General features: G+C 39.1%; 1 protein-coding gene across 1 annotated transcript in view; it reads right to left on the bottom strand.

Moving 5' to 3' along the window:
* Positions 1-5951: 5951 nt before the first annotated feature.
* BMP3 (bone morphogenetic protein 3) overlaps positions 5952-19334 on the bottom strand; it is a 30365-nt gene continuing 16982 nt past the window's right edge. The window contains exons 2-3 of the mRNA XM_084890827.1: positions 16581-17491; positions 5952-9967 (exon numbers count right to left, since the gene is read on the bottom strand). Of these exons, the coding sequence (XP_084746953.1) occupies positions 9776-9967; positions 16581-17491 (1103 nt within the window). The 3' untranslated portion in view covers positions 5952-9775. The remainder of the gene's footprint in view (positions 9968-16580; positions 17492-19334) is intronic.

Here is a 19334-nt window from a genome sequence, read left to right on the forward strand (position 1 = left end):
ATTAACTCATTTTCAGGTCATTGTAAACCAATAGAATTTCTTGGTGGAAAAAAAAGGGAAGGAGAGAGGGAAGAACTTTATAAAGGAGTCAGTACACAGCAGAGTTAAAGAAGGAAAACGGATGTATGAGTGAACTGTAGGAGCTATAATGAAAATCAAGTATAGTTTTATACTGGAGACATATTTTAAAAGTAAGAGTCAGAAAAAAAGATAAATGATAGTGAATAATTAGGCATTTAGATAGATAGATATTAAAACAGTGACAGTAAGAGAAGAATCTATGGGAAAGAAAGGATGAGAGAGAAAGAAGGAGGGAAGAAAAGTTTTAAAGGGGAGCTGGTAGAGCTTAAAAGGAGAATGGGAAGAAGGAAGAAATGGGGGAAGGAGCAAAGCAGGTCTGAGGGAGGAAGTGAAGAAAAAAATTTAGGTGAGAAGGAAGGAAAAGAATAGGGGGGCAGGGGTAAAGAGATAAAGGGAAAAAAAAGAATGTGAAGAGGGAGGGAAGGTAGGAGAAAGATGGGAAGAAGGATGATGGAACAGAAGTAGGAAATAAGGAGGAAAGAAAAGTTTATAAATGATGAGTCAGACCGAAACTGGTTTGGCTCAGTGGTAGAGTGTGTCAGTCTGCAGACTGAAAGGTCCCGGGTTCGAGTCTGGTCAGGGGCATGTACGTTGGTTGCGGCACATCCCCGGTGGGCGGGGAGGGGGGGGGGGAGTGCAGGAGGCGGCTGGTCGATGTTTCTCTCTCATCAACATTTCTGGCTCTCTATCTCTCTCCCTTCCTCTCTGTAAAAAAAAAAAAAAAAATCAATAAAATATATATTTTTTAAAATGATGAAAAAGATAGATATAAAGACAGTAAAGCAACAAGCAGACTGTCATATTACAGCGGGGAGGGTAGGGAAATCTGGGGGAGATAAGAGATCAACCGAAGGACTTGTATACATGCATATAAGTACAACCAATGGACACAAAACTCTGGGGAAGGAGGGTATGTATGGGAGGGGGGGGGCAATGTTAAAATATGTACACAGATAATAATTTAATTTAAAAAAAAATAAAAGTACTTGGACAAAGAAAAAAACTGATGAATCAGTAGGAAAAAATGTTACATAAAGGAAAGAGAAAAATTGTGTGTGAGAGAGAAGCCAATAAGGAAGTCAAATACAATTGTGTGTGAAGGGGATAGGATTAAAAAAGAAAGTTAATAGGGTGACCAGGCTGGCAGGGGAGAACAATAAGGGGGATCAGTAGGGCAGGCAGAATGGTTAGGGCAGGCAGGCAGGTGAGCAGTTAGGAGTCAGAGGTCCAGGATTGTGAGAGGAATGTCCAACTGCCGGTTGAACATCCCCCAAGGACTCCTGGATTGGAGACGAATCCCATGCATTGAGCCTCTAGTCCCATGTAATAAAAGAGTAATATGCAAACTAATAATCACTATGCCACATCCACAAGCCATGCCCACCAGCCAATCAGGAGCGAGTATGCAAATTAGCTCAACCACGAAGGCTGCCACCACGGAGTGAGCAAAAGACTTGGGTTTCCCTGGCAATGGAGGAAGCCAAGCTTTCCACACACCCAGGCCTCCACTCAATGCTACGAAGGTTCAATGATAGAAGATAAATAAATCCCAACAAACATGGTGGCAGCCATGGAGCTGGAGAGAGCAGGAGGCTTGGGTTGCCTCCAGTGATGGAGGGAGCCAAGCTCCTACAGCCCTGGCCTGTCTTGGCCTCCACTACAAAATTTCAATTATAAAAGATAAATAAATCCCAACAAAAATTGCTGTGGCCATGGAGCAAGCAGGAGGTTTGGCTCTGCTCAAGGCTACAAAGTTTCAATTATAGAAGAAAAATAAATCCCAGATACTTCGGCCTCCACTTGAGTCACCAGTGGGGCGTGGCTGGCCTGCAAACCACCATAAGCCTCTCACCCAGGCAGCCCCACACACCAAGGGATCCTCAAAACCTGATCCGGGACACCCTTCAGGGCAAACCAGCTGGCCCCCACCCGTGCACCAGGCTTCTATCCTATCTAATAAAAGAATGATATGCAAATTGAGCATCCCTCCAACACACAAGATGGCTGCCCCCATGTGGTCAAAGATGACTGCTCCCATGTGAACACAAGATGGACAGCAGGAGAGGGCAGCTGGGATAGACCAGGCCTGCAAGGGAGAGCAGTTTGGGGTGACTGGCCCTGCAAGGAAGGGTAGTTAGAGGAAAAAAGGCTGGCAAGGGAGGGGTTAGGGGGCGATCAGGCTGGTAGGCAGAAACAGTTAGGGGCAGTCAAGAAGGCAGGCAGGCAAGAGTTGGGAGCCAGCAGTCCTGGATTATGAGAGGGATGTTCGACTGCCCATTTAGGCCCAACCCTCCCCGCCCCCTCGAGGGGTCCCAGATTGGAGAGGGTGCAGGTTGGCCTGAGGGACACATACCCCCATGCACAAATTTCATGCAGCAGACTTCTGGTCTTAAATAATATAGGTTATAAATGATATACGTAATAGTTTTTCAATTTTAGTCTGCCATGAAGGTGCAGCATCTTTTACCACTTTCCAGAGCCTGCTGTTGACCAGAGATCTCTCCTTTGATAGTGCACAGTTCAGGTGAGGGACATAAAACAGGCAAGCTTTTTCTTCAGAGTCAAAGTGAAACTACTTCCTATTAATCCTCTATGTCAGCTTTGTCCAAGAGAACTATCTGCGACGATGGAAATGTTTCTTATCTGTGTTGTTCAGCAAAGTAGCCTCTAGCCACGTGTGGCTACTGAGCACTTGAAATATGGTCTCATGGACTGAGGAACAGAATTTTCATCTTATTCCATTTTAATTTAAAGCTGAATAGCCACATATGGCTAGTGGCTATGGCGTTTGTGCAGCCTTGGGTTCAAGCTCTTAACTTTCTCCTCTGAGGATATTTTTCTGAATGTTTTAGGATTATCAGGTGCCAGACCTTTAAAGCCTAAGCCAGTACTAAAACCCATGCTCCTGTCACTCAAATACTGAAGAACCTTTTACTTAGGGTCCCTCCACTTTTGTCCACTACTGTTTATGTTGATTAATAAATAAATTACTATTCAGGACCTCTTATCTCTAATGCTGGTCATAATAACACTTCAAATTCCCAATAGTTCAAAAACATTTTTCTCCCTTTATTTCTCTCTCTCTCTTTATTTTTTGAGTAAGAGTCTTTATAATCAAGTTCATTATTTTTCATCAGTTAGAAGTGCCTAGGACGTGGCTTTGTCATTTCCCCCCATAAATTAAATAAACTTTAAAAAGTCAATTTAATAAGTAAGTGCTCAATGTATAGATTTAATTGTTCTACTCTCCACTTATTTTTCCTTTGTATCCTACTTCGGGTTTGTAGACCATATGTACCTGATAACCACTCTCAAGGCCACTGAGCCTTCTTACAAATTCAGATTTTATTCCAGAGAGCTTCAAGAAAACCGAGAAAATATAGTAACAAGATGCCAGATTCTTTAAGATGTTTAAATATAAATAAAATATGAAATTTGAATTTGAATTAATATGCTCATGTCCAGGTGATTTCTCCCTTGTTCTCAAAGCATGGGGTTATTTTCTCATCTCTTATAGGTACTTCAAAGCAGAATGCAGAAAAGGAGTCTGCTTGCTCTAAGACAGAGATGTCTCATCTTTATAGTGAATTCTAAATCTCAATTCTGTAATTAGTTGGGGTGGGTAAAATTTTAAAACAACCACTATAACACCCTGCTGGAGGAAATGATGGCATAAGAGGCAACTGTAATTTTAAAAGGTTCTCAGCCCAACCAATCAAACCTGAAACTTTTCTTTGTAATATGTTGTTATCCCTTGGAAGTGTTACAAAGAGAGCTTCAGATCAAAGGAAGTAGAAAGCACAGCTCCAAACTCAGGTATTTCTTGATGCGGGTGTATGCCCTCTAGCCAGGCCAGCCATCTACCTCTGTGTTATTAAATCACGCCAACATTACTAATAGTTCAGAGTTTCCTAGTTCATGTTATTGATGCCAGGGTATGGACTCCAGCTTCCATAGAGCATTTGTCTATGTGAATATTTTAACTGCCAACATTTTGATATTGAATCATTAATTTTTCCCATTTCTAACAAATAAGATGACCTAATGAAATTACATATGCTGGATCCAATATGAAAAGTCCACTTATGTTCATGTGTATGTATATCGGTGTTTATAGTGATGGAAAATATCCAGAAAGCTGGGCTGAAATCCTATAAACACCAAAATGTTTCTCTTAAATAAGTCCAATTTGGGAAAAGCTCTGTCACATGGTTCTTACACATAATAACCTCTGGACTGCTGCATTCACATCTGGCTTGAGCCCCCATGAGGTGGGGACTGGTTTTTACTGTAACCTGATGGCAATTTGCCCATGTTTTTTAGTCGGCAAATGCAGTTGGCTCATATTTTGAGTCAATGGGTTGGAATATAACCATACCTCTCCCCCTGCTCCAGGGACATGGCAGGGGTGGCAGCATCTCTCTCTCTCTCTCTCTGTGTGTGTGTGTGTGTGTGAGAGAGAGAGAGAGAGAGAGAGAGAGAGAGAGAGAGAGAGAGAGAGAGAGATTGTGTATGGTGCTAGGATGAAGGAAATGTATAAGAAAATACCTGCTCCTGCTACTCCATGATTTAACTTTTTTCTAGAACTGGACTTCTTTTGCCCTCAGAACAGTATTTCAACGTCCCAGAAGGACATCTGCTTGCTTGCTAGAGGGAAGAGTAGTAGAAAACACATCCTGTTTCACCTTCTATTGATGGCTCTTTATTCTCTTTCAAAACTCAGAAACAGAAACTGAAATACCTTCAGGAATCAGGGCAGTTCTTACTCTGTAAGGCCCAGTGCTCTATGGTGTCTGATTCATTCTTCTCTCTCTGAACTCTGGGTTTTAAAACCTTTTTCACATGCCTGATGGAGAGTAGTTATAGCCTCACCCAGCTTTGCTGCTGAGTAACCTCCCAGCTTTGCCAGCTTCTGTCAGATGCTCATCACTGTTCTGTGTGAAGGAACCCATCTTTGTTGGAGCCAGTTTTTAGAGGAGGATTTGATGTGTAGACATTTAAATAGGAATAAACCACACCATGTCTAAATGTCCTTATGCTTGGAAAATAGAAAGACTAGATTAGATACTAATAATAATTGATGGTAATGAAGTTGTTACTCTGTTTCAGGAAATTGGCAAAGTAATTTACATGGATTATTTTATTAAACCTTGTAACCAGCCTATAAAGCAAGGAAGTTGATTGCCCCAATTTACAGGCAAGATAAATGGGGCATGGAGAGGTTAAGGAATATGCTCAAAATGATCTCTTAAATGCCTTGTAGTTCCTAAATGCAATGGTTTTTAATTAAGTACCACAATATAAATAAATCTAACAGGGACAGATTAAATGAGTGAAAATAATATAAAAGCATATTTTATTTCTTAACCTCAGGTCATTTTTTGAAAGTGAAAGTTCATAGGCAAAAAAAAAAAAAAAAAAAAAAAAAAAGGCCAAAGACATCTCAATGATAATATTTATTAAATTTAAATGCTTATCATTTAAAAAATAGTAACAATGACTGATTAAATAATGTTATATTTAAAATAGTGAGTCAGGCATCCAGAAAACAAAACAAAACACAAAATATCTCCAAGTAGGAAATGTGGAGTTTGTGGTTCAACAAGAAAGAAATACTGAGAGAGAGAGAGAGGAGAGAGAGGAGAGAGAGAGAGAGAGAGAGAGAGAGAGAGAGAGAGAGAGAGAGAGAGGAATTATTAAAGTTGGATTTCTGAAGTTTGGAAGACATAAGTTTTTCCCCATATGTGTGTACTTTAATGTTATCCTACAGTGTTAATCATGTTATGTTGAGAGTAGATTATGATGACCCATTCATGATACTCCATTCATGATATCATTTGAATTTAAGAATATTCAACTCTGGGGAAATGTTCAGTTAAGCAGTCTTTATTTTCATACGGTATAATAAAAAACTCCCCATTACTGGAGGAAAGGATACAGATCAGCAAAGCTTATACATCAGTAGTGAAGCGTCCTTCACAGTTTCACTGCAATGCGCCCCGTTAGTGGATTTGGTGAAAAAAACCCACAAAAACAAATTTCCTTTTGCATGTAATAACCAGAGTAAAAGAGCTTGTTCTCACCATCTAAGGATGAAAATTATTACCATTATAGGAAGGTAACAATCATTAAATAAATTAAAAACATCTTTAAAGTTTTTCCATATACATATATAATATATATTTTTTAAATTGCCACTCACTGTACAAGCATTAAATTCTCAACTAAAACATTTACAGAAACTAAATGGAAAGCTGAGAGGAAGGCTTGGTTTTTAGAAAAGGGAGACCATTTAGTTACTTACAAACTACATTAAAATACAATTCTCAAGGGGAAAAAAGGCTACACAGAGAAGTCAGACCTACCCAAGATTTATTATTTAATCTCATATTTAATCTTACATATCAGGTGTGCATAGCTGTTCTTTAACCCAACAAGATGTCAACATCCAGGCATTAGTTCCTTCTTAGCACAGAGAACAGTGAAAGCAGAAAGACTAAACTGAATAATGTGATTATATAAAACTTTTGTCAAACTGATAATGGTATTATACAAATATGATTGTCAATAAAAATATTAAATGGGCAAGAAGAGGTTGGTTTTTTTCCCCAGAAATATTAAGGTAAAAATCTTATCTTATTGATTAAATGATCACCAGTTAATATGTAGCTAGGTAAATGTAAAAATGCATCTGGAATATTGTAATTCTGTGATCTGGGGAACACAATCTTCCAGTTTAATTCTATTACCCCCAAATCCTGAAATTGTATAATATTATTTACACAGATTATGATTTAAAAAAAATACATTGAAAATACTATATTGACACTGGCAGCTCCTGAATTTGAATTCAAGAGAGTGATTTATGAAAAAAAAAATCATTTTTAAGTGAGTATTTGTGCCTGTGTATCTCACATCTAGAAGTGGGGGTGGTTGGGAGTTGGGAGAGAGAGACAGGCAGGGACCAGACAGAGACAAGCAGAAATTGGGAGTGAGAGGAGGGGTAGAGGGGTAGAGAGAGACAGATGCATGCTTAGGAAATGGCATTATACCTTTAATTTCTCTTTTCACCTCTCCTGCTTTTATATCTGGAAATTTATAAAAAAAAATCTATGTAGTAGTTACACAAACACTAGTACCTAACCAATTGTGAAATAATCACTTAATTTTCAAACTATTTCAAGTAAATTTTTATTAATTAAAGTATCAACTCATTTATTTCAACCCCCACTACTGGAAAGTAATCTTCCTGTATTCTTTGGGATTGAAACGTTTCCCGTTGATACCATAATATGTCCTCAATGTAATAGTAAAATGATGGTTACGTGGTCACCCAAAAATAGCTACTAGTCAAAAACTATTTTGATTGCCAAGAGACTATACAAACTCTTTCACTATGCTGCAATTTGTCATATAAATTGGCCATTTTAGGGCTTCATTAGTAGTAAGTAGGCACTAATTCCAATTAAGAAAGGCAATAAAGAAACATCTGGATAGAAGAAGACCGAGACATAATACTGGGAGTTACTAGAGGTTTGGTTGAAGTACTTCTAGAAAAAAACTAATTAAAAACTTCATCAACTCTACCAATGAAACAGAAGTTTTCTTTATTGAAAAATGGTGTGACAGGGATATGGTGGCCACATGCTGGCTTGCTTCTATATATAATTTTGCGTTCAATTTTTTGATAAAAATTTTTAAATGGGAATTTCATCACCTAAGCTCATTTTAAATCTTTAAATGTTATGCTACCAGAACAAATTAACTGTGAGAAACATATTAACTCAAGCAACAGGACTTAATTTATTATTTAGAACTGGCATGTCTCCCTCACAAAGTTAACACACGTGGGCACCAACCTCTGTGACTTCCCAAAGTATCAGAGAGCTGCTTCTCATGGTACTCTTCTTTAAACGGGTTTCCAGTAAGATAGAAGCATCACTTATGCAGGGAATTCCACCCTCCCAGCATGGAGGCAGAGAATGCTTTGCATCTGGTTTATGAACAGAGATATTTGCAGTGTTTTAAGATCTCATGGTCATTCATTAAATGAAATAGCTAATATTATAAACCTGACTTTTCAGTACCAGAAGGGCTTTGCAGCTCAGCTAGGCAGCCTCTTCATTTTAGACACTAAAGACACATGGCTAACACAGTGTCTTTTACAAAGTAGATGCTTAGTAAACACTGATTAAACGATGAACCACCATAGACAGCTATAGTCAGAGACACAACAAAACTCCTTGTCTTCTAATACTTCACAGCCTCTGAAATAGCTTAGTTGCCTCTCATCAGGTGAGATTGAACTACGATGAGCATTAATTTAGCCACAGATAAAACATCAACAACAATCCATGGTGTGTAACCATTCCTAAATGTTTTCACATTTGTAAATATAGCCAGTGAAAGATTTTTGAGACAATAGACAAGGGCAAAAGTGTAAAGGGGAATGTTTTTGACAAATGGAAATGGGGGGGGGGGAAAGTGTTTATATATTTGACACCCTTTCTTGATGGATAATTTTTAGTGACTTTTGCTAAAGAATAACTTCCACTTCTGAGTCAAAAGCCCCATGTGAAAAAGTGCCTGGACCTGAATAGGGCCAAAGAATGATGATGAATGTGTGATTGCAATTAAGTTGTTCACTTAAGGAAATCTTCAATATCCCATAAGTTTTTGAGCCTCAGTATCTATTGATTCCTTTATAGGAATAAAAGCATAGCAAGAGAACTAAAAAATTTAATGACTTCAGGAAGGATTTTTGAATTCATTTTAAAAGAACAAATGAAAGCACTTGGGAAAAAAGGGTATAGAAGAGGAATTACATCTGGGTTTTGGAAAATTAGGCTGCTGCTTTCCTTTTCTGGGAGGCAATGAAATGAAAACAACTGTATTTCCAATTAAATGGCTGGGCCAATGGGTAACTCTCTGCATATGCTTTTGGATCAGTCTATCCTTTTTTGGTAAAGTTCTCATAATTGAATGGTGCTTGCCAGAACATTAAAAAAAAAAACACACAAAGAATTCTGTATAGACTGAATTAAAAAACCATGTTAGGCGAACCTTCCCACAGAGGGCATAGGCACCTGGCAGCGCGCACGCACACACACACACACACACACACACACACACACACACACACGTATACACTAACACTCAGCACACACACAACTCATCACATAGTGCCATGTGCAGAAAAGCACAGGTAAACAAGAGTCTTAAAAATCCTTACCATAAACATCAAAGATGACTGGATTATTTAGGACTTACTGAGTTGCTCAGGAATGTAAGGCGATAAGCCTACTTCAAAATACGAAATTATTTTATTCTCTATGAGTAGAGATAAATGATAAGCTATCATTGTTTTTCCAATCTAGTTTCAAAGCCCCGTAATAAAAATAAATCACCATTTCCTCTAACATTTCTAAAAACAGTTTGAAATATCAATTTTCTTATGTGATTAAAAAATAAGAAATAGATGTCCATATTTACTAAATTTTTGCTTTTAGTTACACTCAGAAACAAATACAGTCCAGTTCTCCTGGGTGGAAATTGTCGGTCTATTTGCTCATTCTCCTTTGACTATTAATAAATCTTTTAGAATTAAATGAGTTGGCAGTGCAAAAAAAAAAAAAAAGTCCGTGAAAAATAAACTGATTGAATTTAAGCATTTTCAAATGAGTTCTTTGCCAGGTTATCTGCAAGCACAAGACTCCACTGTCATGTTAGGATACACTTTAAGTACCACGTTCTTATTTTCATCAAAGAATAAGATGCTGAGCGAGGACATCTTTTCCGGCACACAACAAGGCTCAGGGATTCCGGGAACGACCCCCACGGCTCGCACTATGCTCTGGATGGTAGCATGGTTTGAAGGCTTCAAAGACTAGAAAATAAACGAGAGAAGAACACACAAGTTAAATAAAACTGTTTTTCCACTCCCCTCTCATCCCTAAAATACATACATTATGAATTTCTTTTTGACAATTTAATATAGCCCTAGCATCATTACTCATTCAGCCAATCTCCGCCACCATGACCAAAGTGCTTATCATTGATTAAGTGCCTGCTGTGTATCAGGCATGTTATATGCAGTATCTCTATTCCCACAACAAAACTAACATTTCTTACATTTTACAGGTAAAGAAATAGACTCAAGAAGCTTAACTGACTTGCCTAAAGTCAAGTAGATAGTAAGTGGTAGAGTGAGGATTTGAATCCAGTTATCTAAGCAAGAATCATTTAATTAAAAAAAAACCACTTAGTCCCCAAATGGAATTAATATATACTAGGATGTTTTCAATAATAGGCTTGCAACAAAAACCACTTGTTCTAAATCTTATGCTAATCTTAAAGATCCCCAAAAGCACCCTATTTAATATTGATGCATTATTGCTACTACTATAGTGATATTTAGACTTTGTTGTTAAAATAAAATAACTGTGTCAGGGGACATTGATTTATTTGCCACCAGGATTAATGAGATGTAAATTACTGCACTATGGACTTGTTCACCTCTCCTTAGAAGCATAAGCTGGGGTTAAGAAGACCACACCATTGGCCACTGGGGGTCACTGTTGCTCCATGGGTTCACACTTCCATGTGGTAGGGTTAATGTTTTAAGAGTGGGTCATATCCTAGGGGAATAATTTAGGGGACCTATGGTTTTTCCCATGGATTTCAGAAGTTTTACCAAAGAAGCCTGGGTAAAATCTATTCCTGAGAAAATGCCAAGTTAGACCATTATCATCCATGTGAAACATGTGGTTTTGTTTAGAGAGTGCCATACAGCTCTGCTTAGTACTGGGAGGCAGTCACTTTTCCAAGCCCTGGGTGTTTAAGTACTGCCAGAGTGGTGGGAACTTCATGAGAAATGCCACGCTTTTCAACGTTAGTTCTCCCCAATGTCTTTTTTTTATGCAGGTGAATCCAGTATGGTGTTAAGCACATTTTGAAACAGAAATTTGGTAACTTGCCAGAGATCACTTGTGAATTCAGGGGTAGGATTTAGGCCAAAACTCTGGCTTCCTAATTTCAGGCTTTTGAACCATGTTTCTCAGGGCTGAGAGGCACCTATGGCCCCAAAGAATTGGTATTTTTCAATTTCATGCTCCTAAAACTCCCAGTATGGGAAACTGGAAAAAGTTAAAAGGTTAAGGAAATATACAGGTCTAGAGAAAAATAAATCATATAGAAAGATGACATACCATATATTTTCTAAAGTAATTCTTTTGTCAAAGAAAGACATCTGATTGGTCTCATGCCATCTTTCAATTTTAATGAAAACAATTACCCATATGTTAGACTTCAACTTTATTGTGAATAGGCATACATTTTTAGAAAAATTAGTCTTGATGGGCAACTGTTTCTTACTCTCTCTTTCTAGATATTTTAAGTATATGTTAAAAAGAAGGCTACCTTTCAATTAATTAGCTTTGCACAGAAAGGTATTTCCTCTTTAAAGAGAGGAAGTTCATGTTGTTCTATTTGGCATGTCATGCGCTCTCCAACATCAATAAAATCTGTGTAACTGACATAAGCTGCAGTGGGTATGGTACAATAGAGGTCAATAGGCCACTGTATTTCACCGGTATTGGTAATTCCCCAAGAAAATGTTTGCAGTCATTTACTTTTCTCTATTGCTCTATTACCCATCAAGTAATCCAAACAGCTTATGATAATGCCTCTGAAGAGTTTTTTAATGGATAGGTTTTCCCAACACTATTCTGTGATTATTAAGTGTTTTAATGGGTTTTATAATATTTACATTTCATAGGAAGTGGATCTACTTAAGTAGATGAGGCCTTGTGGGATGTTATTCCTTGGTGCCTGGGACTGGGCATGCTCAGGCTGAATAAATACTTACCAAGTGAATGAAAAACTTATAAGAAATAGCATACCCTCCATTTTATCTATTTCTATGGAAATAATCCCCAACAACAAAAACAAAAGGTTCAAATGACCCGGAGTAGATATGGAAAATATTCACGGGTGTTCCCTAGGAACATTCCTATCCTTTTAAAAACTAACTCACAAAAGATAGATTCAGAAACAGTGAGCAGTCTTTGGTGGGCTCACAGAATTCAGCACTAACCTATGATCCTAGGCTTATCAGGAACCACTCAATTTTCCTGGGAGTTTACTTTTTTTTTTTTTTCCCCTCTCACTGTGGAATCCTCTTATCAAGCTTCCATTGGAATGATTATGTCACCCCAAAAAGATCTATCAATAATTTGCTCATCTGAAGCATATGGCCATTCTATCATTTTTGTTTTTTAGTTCTGATCATATTTCTCATAATTCCTTATGTAGTTGAGGAAATACATCAATCCCAAATGCAAATCAGTGTTATTTCCCTCCCCAATCTCCCTCCCCCCTCTTTTAACTTGATTTTAGAGAGAGGAAGGGAGAGAGAAAGAGAAGCTTTAATATGAGAGAGAAACATCAACTGGTTGCCTCCAATACAGGATTGAACTGGCAATGTGGGTGTGTGCCCTGACTGGGAACTGATCCTGCCACTTTTTGGTGCACAGGCTGATACTCCAACCAGCTGATACATACCAGCCAGGCTCCAGTCTTCCTATTTAATGAGAATGAAATATGACTTCATCAATTTAGGTGATTCTTTTTTTTTCTTCCTTAGGTAACTCAGTACATCAAAAGTTAGGATTTTTAGAATTCATAATTATGAGCAGTGATTGGAATTGGAAAACTCAGAAAATCAGTTGATGGTGTGTCATTTTGAATTCATTAAATGTGAATTTCTTTCTTTTTTTTTTTATATAGTGTATAGGCTGTTTGGTTCAAAGTAGTTAAATTCCTTGCTGCCTAATTCTGTGTCTTTGCTATTCCTAGCTTTTGTACCATTCCATGCAAAAATAGCTTCATTCCTCTAATCCTTGTTGGTTCTCTGGGATCTCTGTCAGCAACAACAGTTCAATCATTTTCATCTGAGATCTCTGTTTTCCATCTTTGGGAAGGTGGTGAGAAGAGAAGCAAAGGCACACGGCTTGGCTTTAGCTACGCGGGTATTTTTCATCTCATGGCAGAATTCCAGGGGCCTCTCCCTGGAAGAACAGGTTGGCTGTAGGGGCTAGAAATCAGAAAAAATCCAAACTGCCATGCCTGTGAATGAAATCTGCAGCGGTCAGGCCCGCTCGCACCTGCCAAGCTGTGTATGATGTCCTGGAGTTGAATTTGATTATAAATGCATTAGCAGGGAGAGTATGTCATCAGCTACGAGCCTTCATTCCTGACCCGAGCCATGGGGCTTTGCTCCACACTCTTCCAGTCCAGCCCACATGGGTGTGATAGCCCAGAAACTATCTAATTGGAATCAGCGAAAGGGCAAAGCCTGGAATTTGGGAAAGGCAGAGCACAGCTGTTCTGAATTACAGAACAGGTTGTCGACTTTTGCAGACACAGAGCCCCGCTGCAGAGAGCAGGCTTTCGCTCGCTCGGGAGGCCACAGAGAAGGAGGGCCAGCAGAGGAGTCTGGCCTGGGAGGACTTTTCTCTGGGGCAAAATGTATATCTGAAGTCTGAAAGTTTTTTGGCGCTTCAGTCATTCCACATGTGTTTGCACTGATCTGGTCAGAGGCCTCATTTTCCTCTGTTGCTCGGACTATATTTCTATTTAAACAGCTCACTCTGGTGACTGTGTTGGACACTGTGCTGATAACAACGATGCTGATTAATTACCCCTAATGGGGCAGCTTCACATTGCTTTATGTTTCCCATCCTTTCGGTGACTGTACCGCTTGAAAGCCACAAAGCCTTAAAGGGAGCCACCAGAACACATTACAAGTTCAGCAGATCTGCGCTAGGTGATGAGAGACTGAGAACTCCATGTAACAGCCAAACTTCCACTCTCCACTTGGCAGAGGCAGGCTGGAGCTCAAGGAGAAAACTCCACACTTATCCCTGTTATGTCTCCCTGGAGTTCTGATGCCATTCCAAGTTTTGACAAATATTATGATGGGTTCAGTTGCTGCAATCGATGCTCTCCTGATTCTATTATTCTCCAAAGAAACATTACTTGGAAGAGCTCACGGGCTGTTGAACCCACAGAGAGGATCCTATTTTAGGCTTTGTGGTGTTTAAAAAGGGACTAGAAACATTTACAAAACTTTCCCTTGTCTTACATCTTTTACTCTCTTGATCCCTTTCCCTGTGGGGTCTTTCTTCAGCCCCTACAAGTAATTTTCTGTTCCTCTCAGTCTCAGCAGTGGCCATTAATAATAATATCAGTAGCAAATATTCAGAAAGTGCCTACTATGTGCAAGGTGCTCTAGCATTTCTTTTTTTCATGGTGTTTATTATGTAGATACCATTATTATCATTGTTATTATTGTTTATTATTGTATCCATTTCTCAAATGAGAAAACTAACATTCTAACACATCTGGTAAGAGGGGGAAACCAAGGATTTGACTTTCAAATTTACTTCTCACTCAGAGCATGACTTCTGGGCCATCAGCATTAGCAACATCTTACAAGCTTGTTAGAAATGCAGAATCTTGGGCTCTACCCCAGAGCCACTGGCACAGGTCCTGCATGTTAACATGATCCCCAGGTGAGCTTCAGGCACATGAAGGTTAGAAAGCCCAGCAATGACCAAGCATGCACATTTAATCATTCTGCTGTACTAACATACTTCTCTCCTTAAACATGGCCCTGCTGTGCTTAACTTGGCCCTCATAAGTGTTTAAATTATTATCCTTCCATTCACTGAGAACCATGGTAGACTTCTGCTGAAGCAATAGCAAAGTGTTTGAACAGTTAAAAGCAGGCAGAGCCAAGAAGAAATGGGGTAATTTAGGGGGATGGAGACCAGGCCAGGTCTCCAGAGTTAGGGGTTGAAAAGTTAACCGACTCCACATTATCATGGCTCCCTAGGCCCTGAAACCCAGAGTCAGGAGGGCAGAGGAAAACTCCTTCTCCAGGCTACCTGAGAAGTCATATCTATGAGAGTGAGAGCAGTTATTTTGAGGCCCACTTAGAATTAGTCACCCTGGTTTTAGAGACAGATCTTGAATTCATTTCGTCTCTCAACACCACAGAGCAAAGCACTCTGTAGAATATTCAGTGCTGCCTGCTACATTTGGGACTTTCATTGTGTGTTTTAAATACTTTTCCAATTCCAACAACTTTAGTTTGATCAGTGAAATGTCCTTTATGAATATTAGGGAAGATAAGGCTTTTCTATACTTGTAAAGATATATAATATTTACTTTGTGTTTGGGTTTACAAAATATGGAACCTGAAAAAACAATTTCTTTGGGAAAGTCTTAGAAGATGTAGTAAGCTTGTCCTTCTGACACATTCTATCTTAAAAATGGAATTTCAATCAAGTTCCTGACCCTGAGGCTGACATGGCTTCGTTCAGTCTGTGGGCCTTTTTCTTTGAGTGAATGTAGGTTTAGCATCTCAATGATCACAGGACTGGAATATGAACATGCTACTTCAAGAGTCTATAAACAGAAGTTGGTTATTCTTTGAGGTAAAGGATTTTTTTTTTCTGCATTCTTATCCCACAGTGAAAGTTGATTCACTTCAAGTTTTGAAAAACAAACACAACATCTCTATTCTTCTTCTGAATTCTATTCCTGGAACCACTTTCCATTGTAAAACAGAAATTCAAATTGTGATAAGCTGAGAATGGAAGTGCAGCAATAAGCTTACCTGAAGGCCAGAGGGCATCACTGTTTTTTTACTGGCTATAAATTCAAAAAGAACAATCACATGAACTTGTGTGCAAGATGGGGGCCGGGTGGGGCTGGAGAGGCTTCTGAAAATATATTTGTCAGAATACTGAAGACTGATATGAAGAACTATAGTCCCCAATGATTTATAAGCAGACACAGTTAAACTCTAATTGGTTGAAATGAGTCTTGGGAGAAGATCCCAGAGTCACTGTATCTTATTCTTCCTTTCTTTTTGATGTGTATTAGGGAAGCAAATGCAATAACCATCTGGTGGATTTCATGAGGTGAGTTTACCTGGCCCAACCCTGATCCTGACCCCCATGGGGACAATTCATCTCAGAAGAGACTATTTATCAAAAAATATTCTGCATCAGGACATCAACCCAGTTAGTCCTTCCCTATGTTCCCATGACAGCCACTCATTCTCGAATACCCTTTCCAAGATCAGCCTTCTACCATTTGGGATTTGTTAACTGTAGGCAGGTATAGATTCTCATAGCTGAATAGGCCATGTAGCTGAATATACAGTGTTTGGAAGCAACATACACACACACACACAAAAAAATACATACTTTACACATATTTTTTCTCATATTCTTCTTTGTACCAATACTGACTTCTTATTACTTTAACAACCATTAAAGAAAACCAAAGCATAACCAAATTACCTATTATACTTTAGAATGCAATAAATAAGCACCCTGGTGGATATGTAAATGAAAACACACGACTTAGTTGGTGTGTCTTGCTGACTCTATGGAAACAGGAAGAACAGGACAAAGAACAATGGCTACCTTTGGCATGGGGAACTGGCATGCTCCCGAGCAATAATAGGCATCAAAGGACTTGGGGGAGATAATCCATTCACTCCAGCCAATATCCGCAAAGTCCACCTTAAGGTATCGCCTGGCACAATTCCGAGGTTCAATCCATTGCTTTCTTCTTGCCTTCTTCAGCGTCTGTTCATCAAACTGGAGTGTCTGGCTCTTCTGGTGAGGCCCCTTTCTCTGTTTCTTCTTGTTCTTACTCTTCTCAGGGGGCTGAGTCTGAAGGGTCTTGTATGGCTTTCTCTCCTCCCAGACCCCATCCTCCTTATACTGATATTCTGCCCCAGGAAGCTCATTGTTCTGCAGAGGGAGCAGGACCCCAGTAGAACGCTTCTTCCTCCGTTTCAGAGAAAGGGCAGCCCTGATATGGCTATCCAGTTTGGGCACCGCTCTGGCAGAAAAGCTTCGGTGACCTTGTAAGCTTGATACCACACTCTCCGGCTCAGAAATGGCAGCATCATTGGCATACACCAAGATATAAGGGTCAGGAAAGGATAACATCTCCTTTGGAGGCTGGTGACCTTTGGATGTTATGTTAAATCCTAAGAGGAACTCCTCACTCTCCTTAGCCTTCCTCAAGAGTTGAGTGATGTCTTTAGACAGCCAAGACACAAGGTCTCGATGAGGCCTGCCCACATCTGCCGAAAGATGGCCCAGGAGTTGACTTTGGTCTCTGTTGGATTTGAGGATCCATGCAGTGATATCGACCTGAATATGTTTCCTCTGGGCATGATGTGAGCACTCTCTTGATCCTGGACAACTCAGGCTGATGTTAATCAGCTCTCCAATATAGAAATACAGTATGGCAGATAAAATGTTTTCAGACTTGGTTAGAGAAGTTAAGTTAAAAATATGCAGTCCCTTGCTTTCAAGGTTTCCTAGGAAGGAAAAAAGAAAAAGAGAGTAAACAGGAGCAAACAGGACCCTTACCTCACACCAAGTATAAAAATTCAGTCAAAATGAATGAATGACCTAATTATAAGAGCTATAATCATGAAATTCTTAGACGAAGACAAAGGGGTAAAATCTTCATGGATTTGGAGATGGATTCTTAGATATGACACTGAAAGGCCAAGAACCAAAAGGGGGGAAAAATTGATAAAATGATAAAATAAACTAGACTTCATCAAAATTAAACACTTTTGTGTGTCATAGGACATTATCAAGAAAGTCTGTACGATCTAAAGAACAGAGAAAATGTTTTCAAATCATATAACTGATTAAGTCTAGTAAATCTAGTATCAGAATATATAAATTACAACTCAACAACAAAATGTCAAATAAGAAGGAGCCAGGGAAGCAATGAGAAGTGGCAGTTCATCCCAAGTAAACCCTCTGAACCTGTTCCCAAAGCCCCCTTTTCTCTGACTTCTTAGTGATCCAAAGCAGCCCCACCGAATCCCTCTCCTGTTACCTAATTCCCCTTCCTTGTTTCACTGTCCCCAACTTTAATAAATGACCTCTAAAATTCACCTGGACTCCTTTTGTGATTTTTTTTTCCTGCTCAAAGTCAAGAACCCACACAATATTGGTCCATCCTAGAAAGATCTGCTAAGGACCAGGTCCCCTTTCCAGTAACACTGGACCATCCAGAAGGCAAGCACCCTGTCTTACCTATTTTAGACTTCGGACCTCTGCAACTGTGAAAAAATACATTTATGTTGTTTTAAATTTAAAAAAATTCAAACAGAACAATAAAAATGGACAAAGGGATTGGATAGACATTTCTATTCAGAAGATCTACAGGTGGGCCAACAAGCACATGAAAAGATGCTCAACATCAGTAGTAGTTACTAGAAAAATGTAAATCAAACCCACAATGTGGTACCATTTGACACATGCTAGGCTGGTTATAATAATGAAAAACAAAATAACAAGTGTTAGCAAGGATGTGGAGAAGCTGGAATTTGTTTACATTGCTGGTTGGAATGTAAAATGCTTCACCTGCTAGGGAAAATGGTTTGGCAGACCTTCAAAAACTTAATCATACAAATATCATGTACCCTCATGATTCCTCTTCTAGGTATATAGCCAAAATAATTGAAAACAGGTACTTAAACAAATACACGTACATGCATGTTTATAATAGGAGAATGGCAAGGACAGAAACAGCTCAATTGTTTCTGATGAATATATCCATACAATGGAATATTATTTAGCCATATAAAGGAATGATTCTTGCTACCATGTAGATAAACATTGAAAACATTATGCTAAATAAAAGAAGCCAGAAATAAAAGGTGGTATCTGGTTCTATTTATATGAAATATGCAGAATGGGTAAGTCCATAAGACAGAATGCAGATTGGTGTTTGTTAGAGGCTGGAGGTGTGGAAGAATGGGGAGAAATTGCTTAATGGGTGTAGGATTTTGCTTTGGAATAATAGCAACATTTGGAATTTAGATAGACTTGGTAGTTGCACAACTTTGTGAAAGTATCAAATGCCATTGAATTGTGTTTTATCAACTATCTTTTTTTATACTTAATCAACTTGGTTTAATATCATCATTATTATTATAACTAGGGGCCCAGTGCATGAATTTGTACAACTTGAAAGGAACTGTGGGATGCAAGGTTGCAGTGGGCACAGGCATGGGTCTCAGCCCACCCTCTGCACCCCGCCTCGCCCTTCCTGCCACAGCTCCTGGTCCCCTGTCTGCTGGCAGCCCCCCTCCCACTGCTCCCACTGCCGCTGATCCTGCTGCCACTGCTTCCACGTGA

The sequence above is a fragment of the Pipistrellus hanaki genome (genome assembly GCF_964339955.1).
Source record: "Pipistrellus hanaki genome assembly, chromosome: 1".
Classification (NCBI taxonomy): Eukaryota; Metazoa; Chordata; class Mammalia; order Chiroptera; family Vespertilionidae; genus Pipistrellus; species Pipistrellus hanaki.